Genomic DNA, 23583 nt, shown 5'->3' on the forward strand with positions numbered 1-23583 from the left:
TGGAACGCAGACCACGAGCCAGGTCTAATCGCCCAACATGCTCTTGTGACTGAATGGAAGCAAGTCCCTGCAGCAATGTTCCAACATCTAGTAGAAAGCTATAAAAGAAGCAAAGCCCCGGGGCCTATGATTTCTTAATCCGGTCCTGGGCCCACCTGTGTGTGTGTGTGTGTGTGTGTGTGTGTGTGTGTGTGTGTGTGTCTGTGCCAGAGTTCATTCAGGAATTCACACAGTAAGGCCCAGTAGTGGAGCCACAGGAGCCCAGAGAGAAGAGATCCAGGGGGAAGGGAGGGAGGAGTAGGAGGCTCTGATTTAAGGCCCTGTAGTGGCAGCCTAACACTGGGGTTTAGCAGCACACTGATACCTCCAACAGCTGGTTCAGGATTACCTACTACACTACACTACAGACCAGGGACAGGATGGAAGATAGTCATATCGACATGGTTACCGAAACTGAAGTATTGCACTCAAAACATAGAAAACAAAAATCACGTGGAAAACCCCCCCCCCAAAAAAAACAGGTGACATTGGACTTTGTACGGTAGCGATGTATTACAAATCACACAAGCACAGTATGGCGACTGCACAACTGGCAGCATCAAAGGACTAGTCCCTTGATCCATGACTTGAATCTGTTTGATGGAGGGTGTTTGTCTTGGGTTACATTACATCACACCTTGATCAGAGAGGTTTGGCTGTGACCTCTGAGTCACCCATTAAATAGAGAGAGAGAGAGTTACGACACCATGAAGATAAAGAGAGAGAGGTGGGAAAGATGAGCTCATAGAAATAAGAATGAATAGAACAGACTTGGAAGCTCTAACCCTGGCAATTCAGGTTGTAAATCACAGCTGGCCTGATACGTTGTTTGCTGCCTCCATTCGGGATGCACTGTTTCAGTTTCAATGACTTAATAAATGACTCAATATCCTGGACAAAAACAGACGAATGTAACTAAGGCTGGGAATGTCAATACAATCAAACTAGCAAGGGCAATGATTACAAGTATGTCATAACATAGCTAATAGGCTAGCATATCTATTTACGTAGCAAGCTAAAAAGATGGAGCATAACGTTAGCTAGATAGCTAGCTAGATAGCTGCTAGGAGGATGTCATGTCATTGAAGGAGTGGGTAAGTGATGGACTTTTTCCCCTCATAGTTTTTCGGTAGCTATACACAGCTCATTTGGTTAGCTAGCAAGAACTTCAACAACTGTTATCCAGTTAGCATATCTCTTGCGTTCGCAAAATCACTCTGGCTATCTTCTCCGATTTCAGAGCACTCTTGTCTGAGTATGCCAGAGTGCAGAACAACTGATGAATTTACGAATGCGCAACACCTGCTGAATATGACCGGTGTCAGTAAATGTAGGCAAAAAAAGTAATAGTTAGTCAAGAACGCTCTAGATAACATTTAAACAGCCTAACCAGCTCTGATGCAGCGTGTAAAATGGTCAGAGTGAGGTGTTCTCTCATTTGTGTCTGGAAGTAGCTAGCTAACTAGCCAGCCAACTAGCTAGCAAGCTAGCCAGCCAGCCAACTAGCTAGCAAGCTAGCCAGCCAACTTAAGCTTGGGTGCTTGGTTGGGACAAACATGATTTGGCAGGCAAGCTGCAGAAGGACGAGGAGGTTACAATTCCCCATTGTTTATCAGTGCAAGTTTGACGGCCAACACTCTGAAAAAGTTTGAGAGGTTTAATCTATTGTTCCTTCGTTAGACTTCAGCTCATCTTGCTTAGATGTTGATCATGTTATTGTTGAGGTGCATAACTGAGGGAGAGAGAGCCTACCTTTTCATGGTTGTTTGATCAATAAGACTGTAAAGTTCCCAAATATAAGAAGAGTCCCGTGATGTTTACATATTTGCAGAAATCCATTCAGGAAGTGTATTTTGTGGCTTTTGGCAAATGCGTTCTAATGATCTAATGTCACGCTGTTGCAACTGCCTATAAACACACAGTCCAGTTCAATGTGAAAAATGGCAGGGCCGTGGCTATAGAATTTTCACAACTGCATTAGTATACATAATTCCCATAATTTCTAAGAATTTATGAAAACATGAAAATGACCATATATAAGTGGTTGCTTGTCAGAAAATGTTTTAAAAGTGTCATATTGTTCCTAGGGGTGTATATGAATAGATTTTAATAAGATTTCATATTGCTAAAATGCTGTCAGTTCCACTTTAAATGCAACGTTTCACACACTTAAGTTATTTTCAAAAATATTGTTTTATAGTGCAGCGTGCTGGCTGTTGTAAGCACAGTTCCACTCATCAGATGATGGTCATTTCAAACTTAACTTCCTGTTTAAAGTTATTATTGTAAAGGGAGAAGCTAACAAATTAGCAACAACATTCTCTTTGATAACACCTTCTGCAGCCGCTGCAAACTAGCCGATAACAAAAGCCAGCTAGCTAGACCGTGGGAAAACTACTGCTCGCTATTGCGCAGTGACCTGTTAGCCTTCAAGAAGGCAGAAGTTTCCATGAGTTTTTGTAAAAACTGTTTGGGTTAGTAATAATTTGTAGAGTGGCTCTCTTTTCCCTCAGCATGCATTTTGTCAGTATTCTGAATGTCAAAAGAATCCATACAGTATGTTGTTCTGAAATACAGTACCAGTCAAAAGTTTGGATACACCTACTCATTCCAGGGTTTTTCTATATTTCTACAATTTTCTACATTGCAGAATAATGGTGAAGACAAACTACGAAATAACACATATGGAATCATGTAGTAACCAAAAAAAAGTGTTAAACAAATCAAAATATATTTGTATTTGAGATTCTTCAAAGTAGCCACCTTTTGCCTTGATGACAGCTTTGCACACGCTTGGCATTCTCTCAACCAGCTTCATGATGTAGTCACCTGGAATGCATTTTAATTAACAGGTGTGCCTTGTTAAAAGTTCATTTGTGGAATTTCTTTCCTTCTTAATGCATTTGAGCGAATCAGTTGTGTTGTGACAAGGTAGGTTTGGTTTACAGAAGATGGCCCTATTTGGTAAAAGACCAAGTCCACATTATGACAAGAACAGCTCAAATAAGCAAAGAGAAACAACAGTCCATCAATAATTTAAGGTAAGGTCAGTCAATCCGGAAAATTTCAAGAATTCTGTAAATTTCTTCAAGTGCAGTCACAAAAACCATCAAGCGCTTTGATGAAACTGGCTCTCATGAGGACCGCCACAGGAAAGGAAGACCCAGAGTTACCTCTGCTGCAGAGGATAAGTTCATTAGAGTCACCAGCCTCAGAAATTGCAGCCCAAATAAATGCTTGACAGAGTTCAAGTAACAGACACATCTCAACATCAACTGTTCAGAGGAGACTGTGTGAATCAGGCCTTCATGGTCAAATTGCTGCAAAGGACACCAATAAGAAGACGAGACTTGCTTGGGCCAAGAAACACGAGCTATGGACATTAGACCGGTGGAAATCTGAAATGTTTGGTTCCAACCGCTGTGTCTTTGTGAGACGCAGAGTAGGTGAACAGATGATTTCTGCATGTTTGGTTCCCACCGTGAAGCATGGAGGAGGAGGTGTGATGGTGATTTGCTAGTGACACGGTCTGTGATTTATTTAGAATTGAAGGCACACTTAATCAGCATGGCTACCACAGCATTCTGCAGCGATACGCCATCCCATCTGGTTTGCACTTAGTGGGACTATCATTTGTTTTTCAACAGGACAATGACCCAACACACCTCCAGGCTGTGTAAGGGCTGTTTGACCAAGGAGGAGAGTGATGGAGTACTGCATCAGATGACATGGCCTCCACAATCACCTGACCTCAACCCAATTGAGGAGTTTTGGGATGAGTTAGACAGCAGAGGGAAGGAAAAGCAGCCAACAAGTGCTCAGCATATGTGGGAACTCCTTCAAGACTGTTGGAAAAGCATTCCAGGTGAAGTGTGCAAAGCTGTCATCAAGGCAAAGGGTGGCTACATTGAAGAATCTCAAATATAAAATATACACTGCTCAAAAAAATAAAGAGAACACTAAAATAACACATCCTAGATCTGAATGAATGAAATAATCTTATTAAATACTTTTTTCTTTACATAGTTGAATGTGCTGACAACAAAATCACACAAAAATAATCAATGGAAATCCAATTTATCAACCCATGGAGGTCTGGATTTGGAGTTACACTCAAAATTAAAGTGGAAAACCACACTACAGGCTGATCTAACTTTGATGTAATGTCCTTAAAACAAGTCAAAATGAGGCTCAGTAGTGTGTGTGGCCTCCACATGCCTGTATGACCTCCCTACAACGCCTGGGCATGCTCCTGATGAGGTGGCGGATGGTCTCCTGAGGGATCTCCTCCCAGACCTTGACTAAAGCATCCGCCAACTCCTGGACAGTCTGTGGTGCAACGTGCGTTGGTGGATGGAGCGAGACATGATGTCCCAGATGTGCTCAATTGGATTCAGTTCTGGGGAACGGGCGGGCCAGTCCATAGCATCAATGCCTTCCTCTTGCAGGAACTGCTGACACACTCCAACCACATGAGGTCTAGCATTGTCTTGCATTAGGAGGAACCCAGGGCCAACCGCACCAGCATATGGTCTCACAAGGGGTCTGAGGATCTCATCTCGGTACCTAATTCAGGCTACCTCTGGCGAGCACATGGAGGGCTGTGCGGCCCCCCAAAGAAATGCCACCCCACACCATGACTGACCCACCGCCAAACCGGTCATGCTGGAGGATGTTGCAGGCAGCAGAACGTTCTCCACGGCGTCTCCAGACTCTGTCACGTCTGTCACATGTGCTGAGTGTGAACCTGCTTTCATCTGTGAAGAGCACAGGGCGCCAGTGGCGAATTTGCCAATCTTGGTGTTCTCTGGCAAATGCCAAACATCCTACACGGTGTTGGGCTGTAAGCACAACCCCCACCTGTGGACGTCGGGCCCTCATACCACCCTCATGGAGTCTGTTTCTGACCATTTGAGCAGACACATGCACGTTTGTGGCCTGCTGGAGGTCATTTTGCAGGGCTCTGGCAGTGCTCCTCCTGCTCCTCCTTGCACAAAGGCGGAGGTAGCGGTCCTGCTGCTGGGTTGTTGCCCTCCTACGGCCTCCTCCACGTCTCCTGATGTACTGGCCTGTCTCCTGGTAGCGCCTCCATGCTCTGGACACTACGCTGACAGACACAGCAAACCTTCTTGCCACAGCTCGCATTGATGTGCCATCCTGGATGAGCTGCACTACCTGAGCCACTTGTGTGGGTTGTAGACTCCGTCTCATGCTACCACTAGAGTGAAAGCACCGCCAGCATTCAAAAGTGACCAAAACATCAGCCAGGAAGCATAGGAACTATTTTTTTGAGCAGTGTATATATATTTTTGGTTACTACATGATTCCATGTGTGATTTCATAGTTTTGATGTCTTCACTATTATTCTACAATGTAGAAAATAGTAAAAAAATAAAGAAAAACCCTTGAATGAGAAGCTGTGTCCAAACGTTACACTTTTGACTGGTACTGTATGAACACAGAAATACTGGATATTTTTTTTAACTCTTACTGCGGTGGTGGTTTGACAAAATTACAATCATGGTCCTGCATTGGACTCACTTTCTCGGTCTCTCTCCGGTCTTGGTCTTGACTCGGACTCGATTTGCTCCGGTCTTGATCTTTAAAATCGGTCTCGATCACAACACTGGCTAATACCAGTGTTTGTGCATTTTTGTGCATTTCATTTGTAAAAGTGATCTTACAGTATATTTATGAGAGACAGAACAGCTAGCAACATACAAAGATGGCCCCACCCGTACCTCTACCATAACACACAGGCAAGAGGGGGAGGAGAAGAGCAGTGTGGTGTCCCACACCCTCAAGCGGGGGACAAAGAGGGGGATCAGGTGATCTAAAAAAATATATATTTTTGGTGAAGGGGCCTGCGATTAGCATTTCTCCCTGAAAACGCTTACTGCCTGGCCCCGTTTGCCATGTAACTCAATCGCTAGCTGAACAAACAGCACCTTGTAAACCGATAACAACATGTGAGCAAATCGCCCCCTTTGTGTCAGCACTAACACGTTTTCTAAACAGCCAGGGAGAATGCTCTTTCCACTGGTCCTGAGAGGGCAGTAAGAGAAGTAGGGAAAGCTGGGAGCTCTCCTCCTGAAGCAGTGTGACAGAGATGGAGACTGTATGTTACACTCCTACAACTGGTACAGTGAGGGAAAAAAGTATTTGATCCCCTACTGATTTTGTACGTTTGCCCACTGACAAAGAAATGATCAGTCTATAATTTTAATGGTAGGTTTATTTGAACAGTGAGAGACAGAATAACAACAAAAAAATCCAGGAAAACGCATCTCAAAAATTTTATAAATTGATTTGCATTTTAATGAGGGAAATAAGTATTTGACCCCCTCTCAATCAGAAAGATTTCTGGCTCCCAGGTGTTTTTCATACAGGTAACGAGCTGAGATTAGGAGCACACTTTTAAAGGGAGTGCTCCTAATCTCAGTTTGTTACCTGTATAAAAGACACCTGTCCACAGAAGCAATCAATCAATCAGATTCAAAACTCTCCACCATGGCCAAGACCAAAGAGCTCTCCAAGGATGTCAGGGACAAGATCGTAGACCTACACAAGGCTGGAATGGGCTACAAGACCATCGCCAAGCAGCTTGGTGAGAAGGTGACAACAGTTGGTGCGATCATTCGTAAATGGAAGAAACACAAAAGAACTGTCAATCTCTCTTGGCCTGGGGCTCCATGCAAGATCTCACCTCGTGGAGTTGCAATGATCATGAGAACGGTGAGGAATCAGCCCAGAACTACACGGGAGGATCTTGTCAATGATCTTAAGACAGCTGGGACCATAGTCACCAAGAAAACAATTGGTAACACACTACGCCGTGAAGGACTGAAATCCTGCAGCGCCCGCAAGGTCCCCCTGCTCAAGAAAGCACATATACATGCCCGTCTGAAGTTTGCCAATGAACATCTGAATGATTCAGAGGACAACTGGGTGAAAGTGTTATGGTCAGATGAGACCAAAATGGAGCTCTTTGGCATTAACTCAACTCACCGTGTTTGGAGGAGGAGGAATGCTGCCTATGACCCCAAGAACACCATCACTACCATCAAACATGGTGGTGGAAACATTATGCTTTGGGGGTGTTTTTCTGCTAAGGGGACAGGACAACTTCACCATATCAAAGGGATGATGGACGGGGCCATGTACCATCAAATCTTGGGTGAGAACCTCCTTCCCTCAGCCAGGGCATTGGAAATGGGTCGTGGATGGGTATTCCAGCATGACAATGACCCAAAACACACGGCCAAGGCAACAAAGGAGTGGCTCAAGAAGAAGCACATTAAGGTCCTGGAGTGGCCTAGCCAGTCTCCAGACCTTAATCCCATAGAAAATCTGTGGAGGGAGCTGAAGGTTCGAGTTGCCAAACGTCAGCCTCGAAACCTTAATGACTTGGAGAAGATCTGCAAAGAGGAGTGAGACAAAATCCCCCCTGAGATGTGTGCAAACCTGGTGGCCAACTACAAGAAACATCTGAACTCTGTGATTGCCAGCAATGGTTTTGCCACCAAGTACTAAGTCATGTTTTGCAGAGGGGTCAAATACTTGTTTCCCTCATTAAAATGCAAATCATTTTATAACATTTTTGACATGCGTTTTTCTGGATTTTTTTGTTGTTATTCTGTCTCTCACTGTTCAAATAAACCTACCATTTAAAGTATAGACTGATGATTTCTTTGTCAGTGGGCAAACGTACAAAATCAGCAGGGGATCAAATACTTTTTTTCCCTCACTGTAACTCTGCACACTGGCTTCAGGCAGACAGGAAGGGGGACTCTGTGGGCCTCAGTGTTCTTTACCTGAAGAATCCACCTCAGGACACATGAGGTAGAAGGTAAAGATGGAGTGGGGTTGGAGGCCATCTAAAAATATTTTTATTTTCTAAAGTGAAAATCAAATGTAAAAGAGTTCCACATACTGTACTACATATGGAGGGGATGCAAATTATATCCTTTGACTCAGTAATATTGAAGTCTATCTTCTCTGTCACTTCTTCTACATCTTCTAGTGAACTTCTACAGTATATTGCATGAGCCTGGGTCGGGCTGTGGGAGCTTGGTCAAGTCTGAATACACATAGCTTGTATTTTCTGTCCCCTGTACAAAGCAGGCGTTGATGTTTTAATGCGCTGCTCCCAGACCTGTGTTTGTTGGGTGAGGGCAGGCCTGCTAATGACTGCCCAGGGGTTCTGGAGTGTTCCGGGGACTGAGAGCTACTGCAGCCTAATGGAAGGATGTGTGGTGGTGATGAGAGCCCTGACACACTGGGGCAGGAGAAATTAAAGAAAGCAAAATGAAAGAGAGAGGAGAGAAAAAGAGAGCAAAGTGTAGAAATAAGAGAGCAGAAAGAAAGTAAAAGTAAAAGGGGAAAGAAAAAGAGAAAATAAAGAGGGAAAGTATGGAAGGGGGGACAGAGAAAACAGAAAAAGGAGAGAAAGAAAACGTAGGAAGGAGAGGAGTCCCACTGGGCCATGTGACAGGGTGATTGACAGGTGCCAGGAGGGGGGCCAGCATGTGTGGAGTGACCTGACCAGGGAGGACAGACAGACAGCAGAGCAGAGTGACTGTCCAGAGAGGCAGGAAGCGTGTGGGATTACAGAGTAAACTAGCAGCGTCACTGTGTTTGTCTAACTTCACAGTCTACTGGATAACACCACCGGGGCCACTGTCACTCACTACCATTGGTACTGGCATTGCCACTGCCCGTAACTCATCACGTCATTCTTGCTCATCCATCATAACCCCACCAACCCCCCTAACATACTTTATGACCTGTGGGTAGGATATCACTGGGATTTGGTTCATATGATGTTTTTCTGTCCTCTGCCGTTCGCACAACATTAGTCGTGGTTTTTACACTGCGGCAGTGGTGACATTAAACCTTCAGCACGAGGTCCTGGGAGAGAGAAACAATGAGTGTGTGGAGCACTCAAGCCAAGGTCTTTTTCTCTAGCTTGTCTAAACTCCTACTCTTCCCCTAGTGGCTCCACAGGTAAAACGCTGCTGTTCATCAAAACTTTTCAGCCACAGGCAGTTTTGGGACTAAAATTAACTTTCCAAACATGAATATTCTGTAGCAAAGCCTGAGAAGACAGATTTATGACACAGCATCATTTATGGTGAGTATTTCAGGAACATAGAGAGAACTGAGAGCTGGGAAGCACCTATAATGTCACACCGGTTTGAGGAGTCTTTTCACACAAGAACAGCACCTCCTGTTTGACTCTGTTCTCCCATTCCTGCTGTAACCTTAGAGAGGTGAGACACGTGAGCAGGGTTGTGGAATGTACTATGCAGGTGTGGACAAACACACCAACAACCCTCACATAATATTATAGTGGAAGTGCAACCCAAACAAAATGTGAAAATAAAGAAATATAAAAAATCAAAAACATTAACGTTGTGGTATTCAAATTACAAAAAGGTGGTATAAATAATGAGTTCCTCACAAAAATACAACAGAGAGATATTGTGTATATGTTGCCCATTAATGAGTCGAACCCTTGGCTTGTGTTGCTTAACCGTGGCTGAGGATGGGCTGAGGATGGGGTGAAGGTTCTCACAGTCCCAGCACTGGCGTGGATGAGAGGACACCTTTAAAACGCTCCCCTCCAGCCAGGTTCAGCCTCAGAACAGGAATGCACACTCATTAGGAACCCATCAATCACAACAGCCTAGGAACTATTTTTAACACTGGCCCAGGGGCACTGAGGGAGTCGTTTACAGGGGGCGCGGGCAAATTTATGATGCGGGACGCCCCTACTGAGCGTATTATCGCTGGCACGCCGGGTAAAAACACCCTCTCCGGATTGGTGAAGGAGGGAACGGGAGAACATAGTACTGGTGAAACAGAGGGATGGATGGGAGTGATACAGTACACCCCACCCAAACAAGGAGCAAAACAACAACAAGATTCCCAGATGACCTCAGAGAAAGTGTATTAAAGTATTGTGTCTTTAAGGCCTGAGTTCCATCCCAGAGTGTATGACCTCACATGTCCAGTTTGTTTGTGTAACAGAGTAGTGGTGTCGGAGTGGAGCGAGTAAGAAGAGGCTAGGAGGTTCTGCTCCATAAAACACACATTCACATCATTCAAAGTCAAAGGCAGGCAGGCAGGCACGCTGTGGGCTGCAGCAGCAGGGCAGACGTGTGTGTGTAAGTGTGTGTCTATCAGCACAGGCAGAGCATAGGGCCCTCACAGCTTTCCACTCACTTTAATGTGTCACTGAGAAAGCCTATGGAGCGTATCTCCTTCTGCCTCCCCCTCCTCCCTCTGTCCTCACCCCCTCCTCCCCCTCTCCTCCCTCTGTTGTCACCCCCTCTCCACCCCCTCCGTCCTCCTCCCTCCGTCCTCACTCCTCCCCCCTCCTTCCCCTGTCCTCACCCCCTCCTCCCTCTGTCCTCACCCCGTCCCACCCCTCCTCCCTCTCCTCCCCCTCCCCACCCCCTCCGTCCTCCTCCCTCTGTCCTCACCCCCTCCTCACCCTCTCCTCCTTCTGTTGTCACCCCCTCCCCACCCCCTCCGTCCTCCTCCCTCCGTCCTCACCCCCTCCTCACTCCTCCCCCCTCCTCCCTCTACCTCCCCCCTCCTCCCTCTACCTCACCTCTTCCTCACCCCCTCCTCCCTCTGTCCTAACCCCCTCCAGCCCCCAGGCTGTGCAAGCAGTACCCCCCCACACACCTTCTTTCTCTACCCCTCTGATCCTCTCCTCAGACTCAACGCCCAGCACTTGGAATCAATCAGAGGTGTTCAAACATTGCCTTATCTATAATTGAATAAGCAGTGAGTTTACTGGCACCTCACCGTGCCCTCCCACACCCACACACGCACACAGAGTGAATGGTCGAGAGACTGACAGCTGAGCCCAGCGACGGCCGCTTGCGATGTTAGCCATGAAGACACAACACCAGAAAACCAATTACGCCATTGACAGACTGTGGTTAGTTTGGGAAGAATTTGGGCTGGTTTTTTTTTTTACACTTATGCCCCCCCTCCCCTGAAAGCATAAACACTGCCAGGACGAGGGTAAAAAAGGCAGCACCCCCTCCTCACCCTACTACCTCCAAGCTACCCAAAACCCACAACTCCCACCCCTCACCCCAGCCCCCATACCACGGCGGTGTGGAGAGGTGGGATTAGATTCAGGTGCGAGGTCCTGTTTGGGTTGGACGGGCCCCAGTCCAGAACAAAGTGTTTCTGTCTACACTCAGCCCAGTTAACAGCTTATTATGAGACGCTGCCATTCCGAGATGTCAATCAGTCGGCGGGGTCACGACAGACAGAGGGAGACCCCGCTTCGCTGGTCTAACCAGCTGCAGGCTCTGAAAACAGATTTCTCTCCCAGTTGGAGAGACACAAAAGATGTTTAAATGAGATCCCTTTACATGGCCCCTCCCCCTCCACCCCAAACCCACCATGGCCTCTCATGGTAACCAGAGCCAGGTATTCTCCGGCAAACATTAAAGCCCCCAATCAAACAGGAGAGAGAGAGAGAATGGCAGAATGGTAGATAGGGTTCTGAAAGAGGCGATTGCAGAGGCGCTGACTGACGTGGAGCTGTAATGGTGGTCAGTGACTAACTGGTCTCACTGACTGACACGCATTCACGAAGCCCATCACTTAAGGTCTGACAACTGCCTTACAACCGTACAGAAGCCAGAACGGCACTTTCTACTGAGGCCCTTAAGGTAGTGATTGTATGGCCCATAATGAGAGCCACCACTGAAAATGTTTTGGTCCTGACTGACCGACAGCCTCTAGGTCCCATGTGTCTTAAATATATACAGCCAATGTGTTACAGCCAGGCAGCGCTGAGTTTGTGGAAAGTGTGTGTGTGATACATATATATGCATGCATGCAAGTGCCTGTGTGTGTGTGTCAATAAACAGTGCTAAATCAGAAGGTAAAGCATCATGACAGTGAGGAGATGGTTTTATGTTATTGTAACAGCCTTGATGAACAGCCCTGAGCCCTGTGCTATTCGGCTAGGGGCTGTGAGAAAGTCTGCCAATAAACACCTGCCAACAGAGCGGTCTGTCCTCCTCTTCCTCCTCCTTCTATCACACCTCTCAGTGGAAACACAGGGCACCACTAGCAGAGCATGCTGTGAGAACACACACACACACACTTACTTCACTACTCAGAAAGATCGGTTGTTATGTAGCCCAACAACAAATTCTGCATTTCACTGAATTCACTTACATACATGAATAAAGCTGGAATCCTGAATGGTGAAACAGTCACGTCCATTTGCAATATTACAGCAACAAGTTACTACAAACAAACCATTTTTCCCCCTCTGACATTATTGCCCTCGGGTTCGAAGAACACAATATGTACTGGTTGTTTATCATGCTGCGCAATGCACCTCGGCAATAAAAATAACGGTGGTTATAGGAAAGCTATAGTACGAAAACAATTTTATTCTCCATATTGCCTCGCATACTGTACAGTGCTGTCCAAATTGTGAATCCCATTGAAAAACAATGAAGTGGGTTTTCACTCCTGAGCTGAAAGATTTAGGTAACTAGGGCACATATATCGACCTGTACAGCATAGGAAAAACTCTGACACTAACAGAGGAACTGTGAGAGCCAAATTGGGTTACAGTGAAAGTTAGGGCTTCTCCTGCATTTGAGCCACAGCCTTTCAGTGGCAAAACTTCCTTTTTTTCCCACGCTCAGAAGCTGCTTTCAGGCAAGAGCCATCAATCACTGTCATCCCTACATCACTTGCCACCCCTCCTTTCTTCCCTCCTTCCACTTACCCCTCTCTTCCTGTCCGCCCTGTAGGCACCTATAGACTCAGAGTCGGAGAAGAGCCCAGAGGGTCAGCCAATCAAAATGTGTCTACCAAACAAGACCTTGAGAATGCTGCTTGGACTACCGATGGAAGTGACATCACAATCACCTGCCAGGGGCCATGGAGCCATCTCACCTGCCTTGACACAAAACCTGCCTTAACCTTAACTGCTAAACAGCACACTTTCCCAGGGTGCTCTAGGGGAGGGGAGGTATGGGGGCAAGGAGAGGGGAGAGAGGTGAGGAGTGACAGCTTCTTTAATATCCGGCTGTGTTTCACTGTGTTTTCAAACACAGCTGGGGCTGAAAATATGACCCAGGGGATTCCCCTGAAGTGAGGCTCCGCCCACATCACCAGTGATTGACATGTGAGAACAAAGCCACTGTCAACAGGAAAGTGTTCATGTCAGGGAAAATACACACAGTATCCTTCTGGGAAGGAAGATCGTAGACCTAGATCATCCAAAAACCATTAGACATCATTTTGGTATCATGGCATCTTTGAAATCTGCTTCAATCTGAATCTATTTCTTATCTATGAAAAGATAAGTTGGAATCACATTTTAGGCAGAACTTGTAGATTCACATATCGTCCATAACACATCAAGTAAATGTATGACTATGTATAACTTCTAATAAATAAATAAACACACTCAACAATACACGTCTTCAAAGTAAGAAAAACTTGAGTTTCTAGCTGAAACTGTTCATTTCTTTCTACCGTATGTATTTGGAGTCAAAATGACCTTTTCAGCAGGGTCCCTCGACTATGGTTAGCGCCAATCAGATTTTATTGCTCCAGTCTTTTTCACCCATCCACCCATTTCCTTGCTCTCATCAGGTCAAGGGTGTGAAAGAGGCGCTATGTGTGCACTTTATTTCTGTTTCATTTGGCTGGGTGCTCTCTAGCTTTCTGGGCTAATAAACTCCATGCTAGCTAAGTTAGTGGATGACACATATAGGGAGTTAGCCTGCAGTGCTAGCATTGACCGTCACTGTTTACAGCAGAGCCTGTTTGTTGAAAAGCACTTGCCACTTTAGTCATTACAACATTGTCTCAGACCGTCCAGTAAAACTAAGGCCAAACAAAAGAACCACACAGCTGGTGAAACAACACAGAAACTGCCTTGTGAGAACAAATTCAAGACAAGAACAAAAAACACTGAGCTTGAGAGATCAAATAACCCAGAACTGAGGTCTGTACACTACAGGTCTGTACACTTCCCCCCCCAGCCTCAGTCTCCCTCAACTCTGAATCTCTGGTCCCCACATCAGTCATCACGTCTCAGCCCCAGTCGCCCGGCTCCGGTTCCCTCTCCCTCTCAGATCATGTGACAGGGTAAATAAACCCTCTACGCTGACAGACGCGAGGGGGGACGTCACCGTGACCCGCGCCGGGCGGGGGAGCACAGAGTGTCAGACCCACGGCCCATGGGGGAGGGGGACACTGGCTGGCTGGCTGACCAGCACCGTCTTGGCTAGCCATCGGGAGTGGTCAGCCCACGCAGCAGTCTGGGTCTGTTGAGCGGGGGAGAGAAGAGGGACTCAGACTGGGCTGGAGAACAGTGGAGTGAAGGCTGAGAGGTCTTTTGGGGGGGGCTTCACTGAACTCTCAGATAGCCCCATATTTCACTGCTGCATTGTTCTGTGCTGTGAGTGTGTGTGTGTCTAAAGGCAGTGGACTGTGAATTGGCCTGGGGACACAGCTCGTGGGCTGTCTTCTTCTCCCAGGGAACATCTGCTTTCAGTTAGAGCGGAGAAAGAAACCAAAGGCTGAGGAGGAGACCTTGCACTCGGAAGAGAGCCAGTGGGTATGCCTGTGTGTGTGGCAGAGTTTACACTTGAACTTCATGTACATTGGTAAATGATGTTTGTAAGTGTGTGTATGCAAGAACAGACATATCAGTGTGTCTGTGGTTTAATATTATTTTTCAGTTTGTTTGAATACTCCCAGACATCTCTGTCTATCATTGTCATTCTGCACTGAGGTTCTTCTACTGAACGACCACCAACCAGAATGCATTGCGCTGCCTCCAGCTCATGTCCAACTCCAACTAGAGCACCTTCCTGTAACAATCTCTAGGGGTGCAGGCGGGCAAACCTCACTCCCCCTCACTGGATAAAGGGTGCAGACAGATTCTCTGTTTGTTTTCCATTGCCTAGGAACTCCTAATAACAACACAGCTCTACAGCGGGGAAAACACTAAGTCTTTTTCTCTCCTTCACCAGCCTCCCAAGAAACAACAAACTGTTTCTTCAGTAAAGTAATCTGCATTTATTTTCACTTAAGGTCCTCCAGAGTTGAAGCTGTTTTTTAGCAGAGAGAGGGGGAAAGGGATAGTGAGAGAGATAAAGAGAGAGCACAAAGGAGAGACAAGAGTGAGCAATGGCTAGAGAAAATACTAATTTGTCCCAGCTCTGTGTCAATATATGATGCTACCAGGAGGGTCTAATTGAATTAATTTGAGGAGAAAAATGGATTAGTCGTGACACGAGGCGGCGAGAGCAAACCGGCCGGAATAGGATTAGCTCACTGCTCCTGCTGACTTCTGTTTGGACTAACCAATAATCTAATTTCAATACCAACACTCTGCTCTGGGCAGGCAATGGAAAAGACTGGGGTCAAAGAGGAGGGAGAGAAGGGGGGGTGAAGGGAAGAGAGAAGGCCAGAGGGGTGAGGACAGTGAAAAGAAAAGAGGGAAGGTATGAAGAACTGAGGGAAGGAGGAAGACAGAGGATGAGGGGAGACTATAGGGAGGGAGAGATGAGAGGTAGAAGACAGTGTGAGGACTGAGTGTATAGGGAGGGAGAGATGAGAGGCAGAAGACAGTGTGAGGACTGAGTGTATAGGGAGGGAGGGAGAGATGAGAGGTAGAAGACAGTGTGAGGACTGAGTGTATAGGGAGGGAGGGAGAGATGAGAGGTAGAAGACAGTGTGAGGACTGAGTGTATAGGGAGGGAGGGAGAGATGAGAGGTAGAAGACAGTGTGAGGACTGAGTGTATAGGGAGGGAGAGATGAGAGGCAGAAGACCGTGTGAGGACTGAGTGTATAGGGAGGGAGGGAGAGATGAGAGGTAGAAGACAGTGTGAGGACTGAGTGTATAGGGAGGGAGAGATGAGAGGCAGAAGACAGTGTGAGGACTGAGTGTATAGGGACGGAGGGAGAGATGAGAGGTAGAAGACAGTGTGAGGACTGAGTGTATAGGGAGGGAGAGATGAGAGGCAGAAGACAGTGTGAGGACTGAGTGTATAGGGAGGGAGGGAGAGATGAGAGGTAGAAGACAGTGTGAGGACTGAGTGTATAGGGAGGGAGGGAGAGATGAGAGGTAGAAGACAGTGTGAGGACTGAGTGTATAGGGAGGGAGAGATGAGAGGTAGAAGACAGTGTGAGGACTGAGTGTATAGGGAGGGAGGGAGAGATGAGAGGTAGAAGACAGTGTGAGGACTGAGTGTATAGGGAGGGAGGGAGAGATGAGAGGTAGAAGACAGTGTGAGGACTGAGTGTATAGGGAGGGAGAGATGAGAGGCAGAAGACAGTGTGAGGACTGAGTGTATAGGGAGGGAGAGATGAGAGGTAGAAGACAGTGTGAGGACTGAGTGTATAGGGAGGGAGGGAGAGATGAGAGGTAGAAGACAGTGTGAGGACTGAGTGTATAGGGAGGGAGGGAGAGATGAGAGATAGAAGACAGTGTGAGGACTGAGTGTATAGGGAGGGAGGGAGAGATGAGAGGTAGAAGACAGTGTGAGGACTGAGTGTATAGGGAGGGAGAGATGAGAGGCAGAAGACAGTGTGAGGACTGAGTGTATAGGGAGGGAGGGAGAGATGAGAGGTAGAAGACAGTGTGAGGACTGAGTGTATAGGGAGGGAGGGAGAGATGAGAGGTAGAAGACAGTGTGAGGACTGAGTGTATAGGGAGGGAGGGAGAGATGAGAGGTAGAAGACAGTGTGAGGACTGAGTGTATAGGGAGGGAGAGATGAGAGGTAGAAGACAGTGTGAGGACTGAGTGTATAGGGAGGGAGGGAGAGATGAGAGGTAGAAGACAGTGTGAGGACTGAGTGTATAGGGAGGGAGGGAGAGATGAGAGGTAGAAGACAGTGTGAGGACTGAGTGTATAGGGAGGGAGAGATGAGAGGCAGAAGACAGTGTGAGGACTGAGTGTATAGGGAGGGAGGGAGAGATGAGAGGTAGAAGACAGTGTGAGGACTGAGTGTATAGGGAGGGAGGGAGAGATGAGAGGTAGAAGACAGTGTGAGGACTGAGTGTATAGGGAGGGAGGGAGAGATGAGAGATAGAAGACAGTGTGAGGACTGAGTGTATAGAGAGGGAGGGAGAGATGAGAGATAGAAGACAGTGTGAGGACTGAGTGTATAGGGAGGGAGAGAGAGATGAGAGGTAGAAGACAGTGTGAGGACTGAGTGTATAGGGAGAGAGGGAGAGATGAGAGGTAGAAGACAGTGTGAGGACTGAGTGTATAGGGAGGGAGGGAAAGAGGAGAGGTAGAAGACAGTGTGAGGACTGAGTGTATAGGGAGGGAGGGAGAGATGAGAGGTAGAAGACAGTGTGAGGACTGAGTGTATAGGGAGGGAGAGATGAGAGGTAGAAGACAGTGTGAGGACTGAGTGTATAGGGAGGGAGGGAGAGATGAGAGATAGAAGACAGTGTGAGGACTGAGTGTATAGGGAGGGAGGGAGAGATGAGAGGTAGAAGACAGTGTGAGGACTGAGTGTATAGGGAGGGAGGGAGAGATGAGAGATAGAAGACAGTGTGAGGACTGAGTGTATAGAGAGGGAGGGAGAGATGAGAGATAGAAGACAGTGTGAGGACTGAGTGTATAGGGAGGGAGGGAGAGATGAGAGGTAGAAGACAGTGTGAGGACTGAGTGTATAGAGAGGGAGAGATGAGAGGTAGAAGACAGTGTGAGGACTGAGTGTATAGGGAGGGAGGGAGAGATGAGAGGTAGAAGACAGTGTGAGGACTGAGTGTACAGGGAGGGAGGGAGAGATGAGAGGTAGAAGACAGTGTGAGGACTGAGTGTATAGGGAGGGAGAGATGAGAGGCAGAAGACAGTGTGAGGACTGAGTGTATAGGGAGGGAGGGAGAGATGAGAGGTAGAAGACAGTGTGAGGACTGAGTGTATAGGGAGGGAGGGAGAGATGAGAGGTAGAAGACAGTGTGAGGACTGAGTGTATAGGGAGGGAGGGAGAGATGAGAGGTAGAAGACAGTGTGAGGACTGAGTGTATAGGGAGGGAGAGATGAGAGGTAGAAGACAGTGTGAGGACTGAGTGTATAGGGAGGGAGGGAGAGATGAGAGGTAGAAGACAGTGTGAGGACTGAGTGTATAGGGAGGGAGGGAGAGATGAGAGGTAGAAGACAGTGTGAGGACTGAGTGTATAGAGAGGGAGGGAGAGATGAGAGGTAGAAGACAGTGTGAGGACTGAGTGTATAGGGAGGGAGGGAGAGATGAGAGGTAGAAGACAGTGTGAGGACTGAGTGTATAGGGAGGGAGGGAGAGATGAGAGGTAGAAGACAGTGTGAGGACTGAGTGAATAGGGAGGGAGAGAAAGAGGAGAGGTAGAAGACAGTGTGAGGACTGAGTGTATAGGGAGGGAGGGAGAGATGAGAGGTAGAAGACAGTGTGAGGACTGAGTGTATAGGGAGGGAGGGAAAGAGGAGAGGTAGAAGACAGTGTGAGGACTGAGTGTATAGGGAGGGAGGGAGAGATGAGAGGTAGAAGAGTGTGAGGACTGAGTGTATAGAGAGGGAGAGATGAGAGGTAGAAGACAGTGTGAGGACTGAGTGTATAGGGAGGGAGAGATGAGAGGCAGAAGACAGTTTGAGGACTGAGTGTATAGGGAGGGAGAGATGAGAGGTAGAAGACAGTGTGAGGACTGAGTGTATAGGGAGGGAGAGATGAGAGGTAGAAGACAGTGTGAGGACTGAGTGTATAGGGAGGGAGAGATGAGAGGTAGAAGACAGTGTGAGGACTGAGTGTATAGGGAGGGAGGGAGAGATGAGAGATAGAAGACAGTGTGAGGACTGAGTGTATAGGGAGGGAGGGAGAGATGAGAGGTAGAAGACAGTGTGAGGACTGAGTGTATAGGGAGGGAGGGAGAGATGAGAGATAGAAGACAGTGTGAGGACTGAGTGTATAGAGAGGGAGGGAGAGATGAGAGGTAGAAGACAGTGTGAGGACTGAGTGTACAGGGAGGGAGGGAGAGATGAGAGGTAGAAGACAGTGTGAGGACTGAGTGTATAGGGAGGGAGGGAGAGATAAGAGGTAGAAGACAGTGTGAGGACTGAGTGTATAGGGAGGGAGGGAGAGATGAGAGATAGAAGACAGTGTGAGGACTGAGTGTATAGAGAGGGAGGGAGAGATGAGAGGTAGAAGACAGTGTGAGGACTGAGTGTACAGGGAGGGAGGGAGAGATGAGAGGTAGAAGACAGTGTGAGGACTGAGTGTATAGGGAGGGAGGGAGAGATGAGAGGTAGAAGACAGTGTGAGGACTGAGTGTATAGGGAGGGAGGGAGAGATGAGAGGTAGAAGACAGTGTGAGGACTGAGTGTATAGGGAGGGAGAGATGAGAGGCAGAAGACAGTGTGAGGACTGAGTGAATAGGGAGGGAGGGAGAGATGAGAGGCAGAAGACAGTGTGAGGACTGAGTGAATAGGGAGAGAGGGAGAGATGAGAGGCAGAAGACAGTGTGAGGACTGAGTGAATAGGGAATCACTGACCTGGTAGGTACCAATGCCGATGTGTTTCGGGTCAATCTTCACCAGCTCAGCCAGCGGGTCCTGAACTCGTCTCCCTATGGACACTGGGAAAAGAAGAGCCCAACACACAAACTAATGAATTACTATTAGACCTAACCAATACCTGCAAACAGAGAAATTGTCTTTTCAAATCCCAGGAGGGATGATGAAAAGTAAAACAATAAATTACATATTTCATATACTAACAGACTTGATTACACTTATTAAATATGCAAATATGTATGTTAGGGGCTGTCCTAAGGGCAGGCCATTCCTCATGATTGGTGGGGTGGGGGATCATCTTAATGAACTTTACGGCTGCAAGCCAATTAGAGTGCCTTCACCTGTCACTTAACTCAAATCAAAATAAAATGTATTTATATAGCCGTTCTTACATTAGCTGATATCTCAAAGTGCTGTACAGAAACCCAGCCTAAAACCCCAAACAGCAAGCAATGCAGGTGTAGCAGAACTCCACCCACCTGCCTCCAGGACACATCTGGAGACAGCCATGCTTTCTCACATAAACACACTGGGAGAATCTTAATTGCATTTCCTTGATTCCTCGCATCCTCTCTCCTTGCATCCTTCTCAAAACCCATTGGATCTCATCAAATGGGTTTTGAGGAGGCGGCGAGGCGAGAGGATGCGAGGAATCAAGGAGATGCAATTAAGATTCTCCCCCTGGCTATTATCCCATCTTCCTCCCAAAGTATGCTCTTGTTCATGTGGAAGGAAATGACTGGTACATGTTTACTGGTACACGTACAACTGGTACATATAAGAAATATGGTGGAAACTCCCTGCAGCCCATTCCTCCACCAATAAAAGGTTTTTAGATTTGTTGAAAGTAGTGAACAAGTGTACACTTCAGGAGAAATTAGATGCAACACGCCGCCGCACAAGCACAAACACGCACACACACAAACGCGCGCAAACACACACACGTTTAATGATGATGTTTGTAATACTTGAAGTTGAGTTAAATGTAGCTAAATCCCTTTTCCAGGGTGGCTGACAAGAAGAAAAATTATAAACATTACTAAACACATGACATCATTTCACAGCCACTACAACATGAGGACAGAAACTATTTCCAATCCAAATACACAAAATATCTCACACACACACACACACACACACACCTCTTATTCCTCATAGAGATCGCATTAACAGAGTTCTCAGCAGTAGAATCTCAAAATAGATGCAAATAGACCTAATACCAAACTCAATTTAAAGCCAATAAAACTCTAATTAAAGAGAAATAAACCCCAGCGAGAGCTTGCGAATGTCATCTGTTTATATGCCAATGACAACATAAGTGAGTTTGGTGAATGGAACCAGTTGAGTGTATATTTGGTGACTCTTAGACCAGTATAAGAGATTGACAACATGTGATTACTAGAGCATGCTAGGGACATATCATTCAAAAACGACAAGAATTTTACACAAGTTGTGGAGTCGCCAATGAACTGACCATGACGGTCTATGAGAGAGAGCTTATCAGCACTACCCCACTGGAGAGCTACCAAACATCCAGTCCATGCCAGATTCCTCTCCTTGGTGAATCTTTAGCTTGGCTAGTAAACTTTTCAATAAGTGCTGGAGAGAGCGCTGCTAGTCTCTGCTTACAAATGACCCCCCTATTACAGCGAGAGGACTCGGAGGAGAGAAGTGCTTTTGTGTGTGCTGTACAAGGCCTGGGCTGAAACTCCATCCCTGTCTAAATATTGTTGCAGGCTGCAGTTTCCCACAGGCTTCCAAGGGGAGATGCAGAGAGTGAGGCATTGATTCCACATGCTCCTCCGTCCCAGTCCCACCTCAACTACGTACATCCAGCGAGTCATCTAGCAAAACACACCACCACATCCTCCTCCTCTTCTTTCACACCGACTCAGCCTCGCACATCTAGACGGTCCTCCACCATAATGCACTTCACCATATCATCCACCAGTCCGACATTCATCACCAGCCTCGTTACTCAAACACACACCCGCATCAGCGTCATTTCTAATATAGTCTTGTATGATGTAATATAGGCTACAATCAGGCCGTCTACTTACATATTCACACACATAATTACATATTGAATCCCTAACAAAACACTTTGTCATCACTGATTGAAATACATGCACCCACAAAGCATCCACTAGCCTAGATAGTGAACCACAGAACTATCCACTCAGATACTGTCTCACTACCGTCTCCCACTCAATGTCATATAACCATCGCATCTGAGTTCAGGGTCCTGACAGAGGGGCAGTGGATAATCTAAGGGTGTTGTCATTACCTTTCCACACTAGGGGGCATCAGTACCCCTCTCAGGAGTTCAGACCGACCAGGGCAGGGGGAAGAGTTCTATCATTTGGAAGTGTGGTGTAAAACAACAAGCCCTTAAGGCCCTCTTTGTTCAAAACACACTCTCCGCTGACAAGCACATCCACATACTGAAAGCACCCCCCCGTCCCCCGACACACACACACAGAACAATCTTTCTACAATATCCTTCTCACCATTCTACTCTATTACATCCAAGATAAATGCCCACACATTATTACACACATCCAAAATAAAACACTTACATTACTTACGCCTTTCATTAAGGGGATAAATATGTCTCCCTGGGCTTGCTAGCGCTCTTGACCAGAGGAAAATGTATGAATAAATCCCCAGCTTGATTTACTGTTTTTATAGAGGAAGTCTGGAATAATTCTCAAATCCTGTTTTGGAGAGCGTTTGATTATTTTCCAGAGTTTCTTAAATGTGTTTCTGTGTTTGAGATGGTGCATTGTGCAGAGTGGAGAGAGTTTGTGTGGTCCGTCACACAGCCTGGACCCTGAGGGAAATCTGATTTCACAGCAACATAATGACTTCTACAGAGATGACCAGACTGCTAGGACAAGGGACAGAATAGTTTGTCAATAACATGGCACCATGTCAGTGTTGACTGATGTGGGATAGTTGCAGGTTAATGTCAGTGCTTGAGAGCTACCTACAACTGAAGTTATTGACCTTAAAACAAATGCAGTGTTGTGAGAAAGTCCTGGGCAACATAACTAGAGAGGATATTTTGTGTCAAGGTTGACCCCTTCATGACTGATTAGTTTAGTGGGTAGACAGTCTGGCAGGCAGGCAAGCCTACAGTGCTGTCAGTTATGTTCTGCAGTGCACTTCCGCTCTCTCACCCTTACAGGCACACAGACAGTGGGGGCGATGAGAGCTGCCAGGCCAGACCAGACAGCAGAGATGGAGAGCTGCCAGGCCAGACCAGACAGCAGAGATGGAGAGCTGCCAGGCCAGACCAGACAGCAGAGATGGAGAGCTGCCAGGCCAGACCAGACAGCAGAGATGGAGAGCTGCCAGGCCAGACAGCAGATATGGAGAGCTGCCAGGCCAGACCAGACAGCAGAGATGGAGAGCTGCCAGGCCAGACAGCAGAGATGGAGAGCTGCCAGGCCAGACAGCAGAGATGGAGAGCTGCCAGGCCAGACCAGACAGCAGAGATGGAGAGCTGCCAGGCCAGACCAGACAGCAGAGATGGAGAGCTGCCAGGCCAGACCAGACAGCAGAGATGGAGAGCTGCCAGGCCAGACCAGACAGCAGAGATGGAGAGCTGCCAGGCCAGACCAGACAGCAGAGATGGAGAGCTGCCAGGCCAGACCAGACAGCAGAGATGGAGAGCTGCCAGGCCAGACCAGACAGCAGAGATGGAGAGCTGCCAGGCCAGACCAGACAGCAGAGATGGAGAGCTGCCAGGCCAGACCAGACAGCAGAGATGGAGAGCTGCCAGGCCAGACCAGACAGCAGAGATGGAGAGCTGCCAGGCCAGACCAGACAGCAGAGATGGAGAGCTGCCAGGCCAGACCAGACAGCAGAGATGGAGAGCTGCCAGGCCAGACCAGACAGCAGAGATGGAGAGCTGCCAGGCCAGGCCAGACAGCAGAGATGAGAGCTGCCAGGCCAGACCAGACAGCA

At 47.3% G+C, this 23583-nt stretch overlaps 1 protein-coding gene across 3 annotated transcripts in view; it reads right to left on the minus strand.

Annotated features, from left to right (window-relative positions):
- srbd1 (S1 RNA binding domain 1) overlaps positions 1-23583 on the minus strand; it is a 95757-nt gene that overhangs the window by 28760 nt on the left and 43414 nt on the right. For all 3 annotated transcript variants that reach the window (XM_029765233.1, XM_029765231.1, XM_029765232.1), the window contains exon 16: positions 19591-19673. In XM_029765233.1, the coding sequence (XP_029621093.1) occupies positions 19591-19673 (83 nt within the window). The remainder of the gene's footprint in view (positions 1-19590; positions 19674-23583) is intronic.

The sequence above is a fragment of the Salmo trutta genome, chromosome 10, assembly GCF_901001165.1.
Source record: "Salmo trutta chromosome 10, fSalTru1.1, whole genome shotgun sequence".
NCBI classification, from domain to species: domain Eukaryota; kingdom Metazoa; phylum Chordata; class Actinopteri; order Salmoniformes; family Salmonidae; genus Salmo; species Salmo trutta.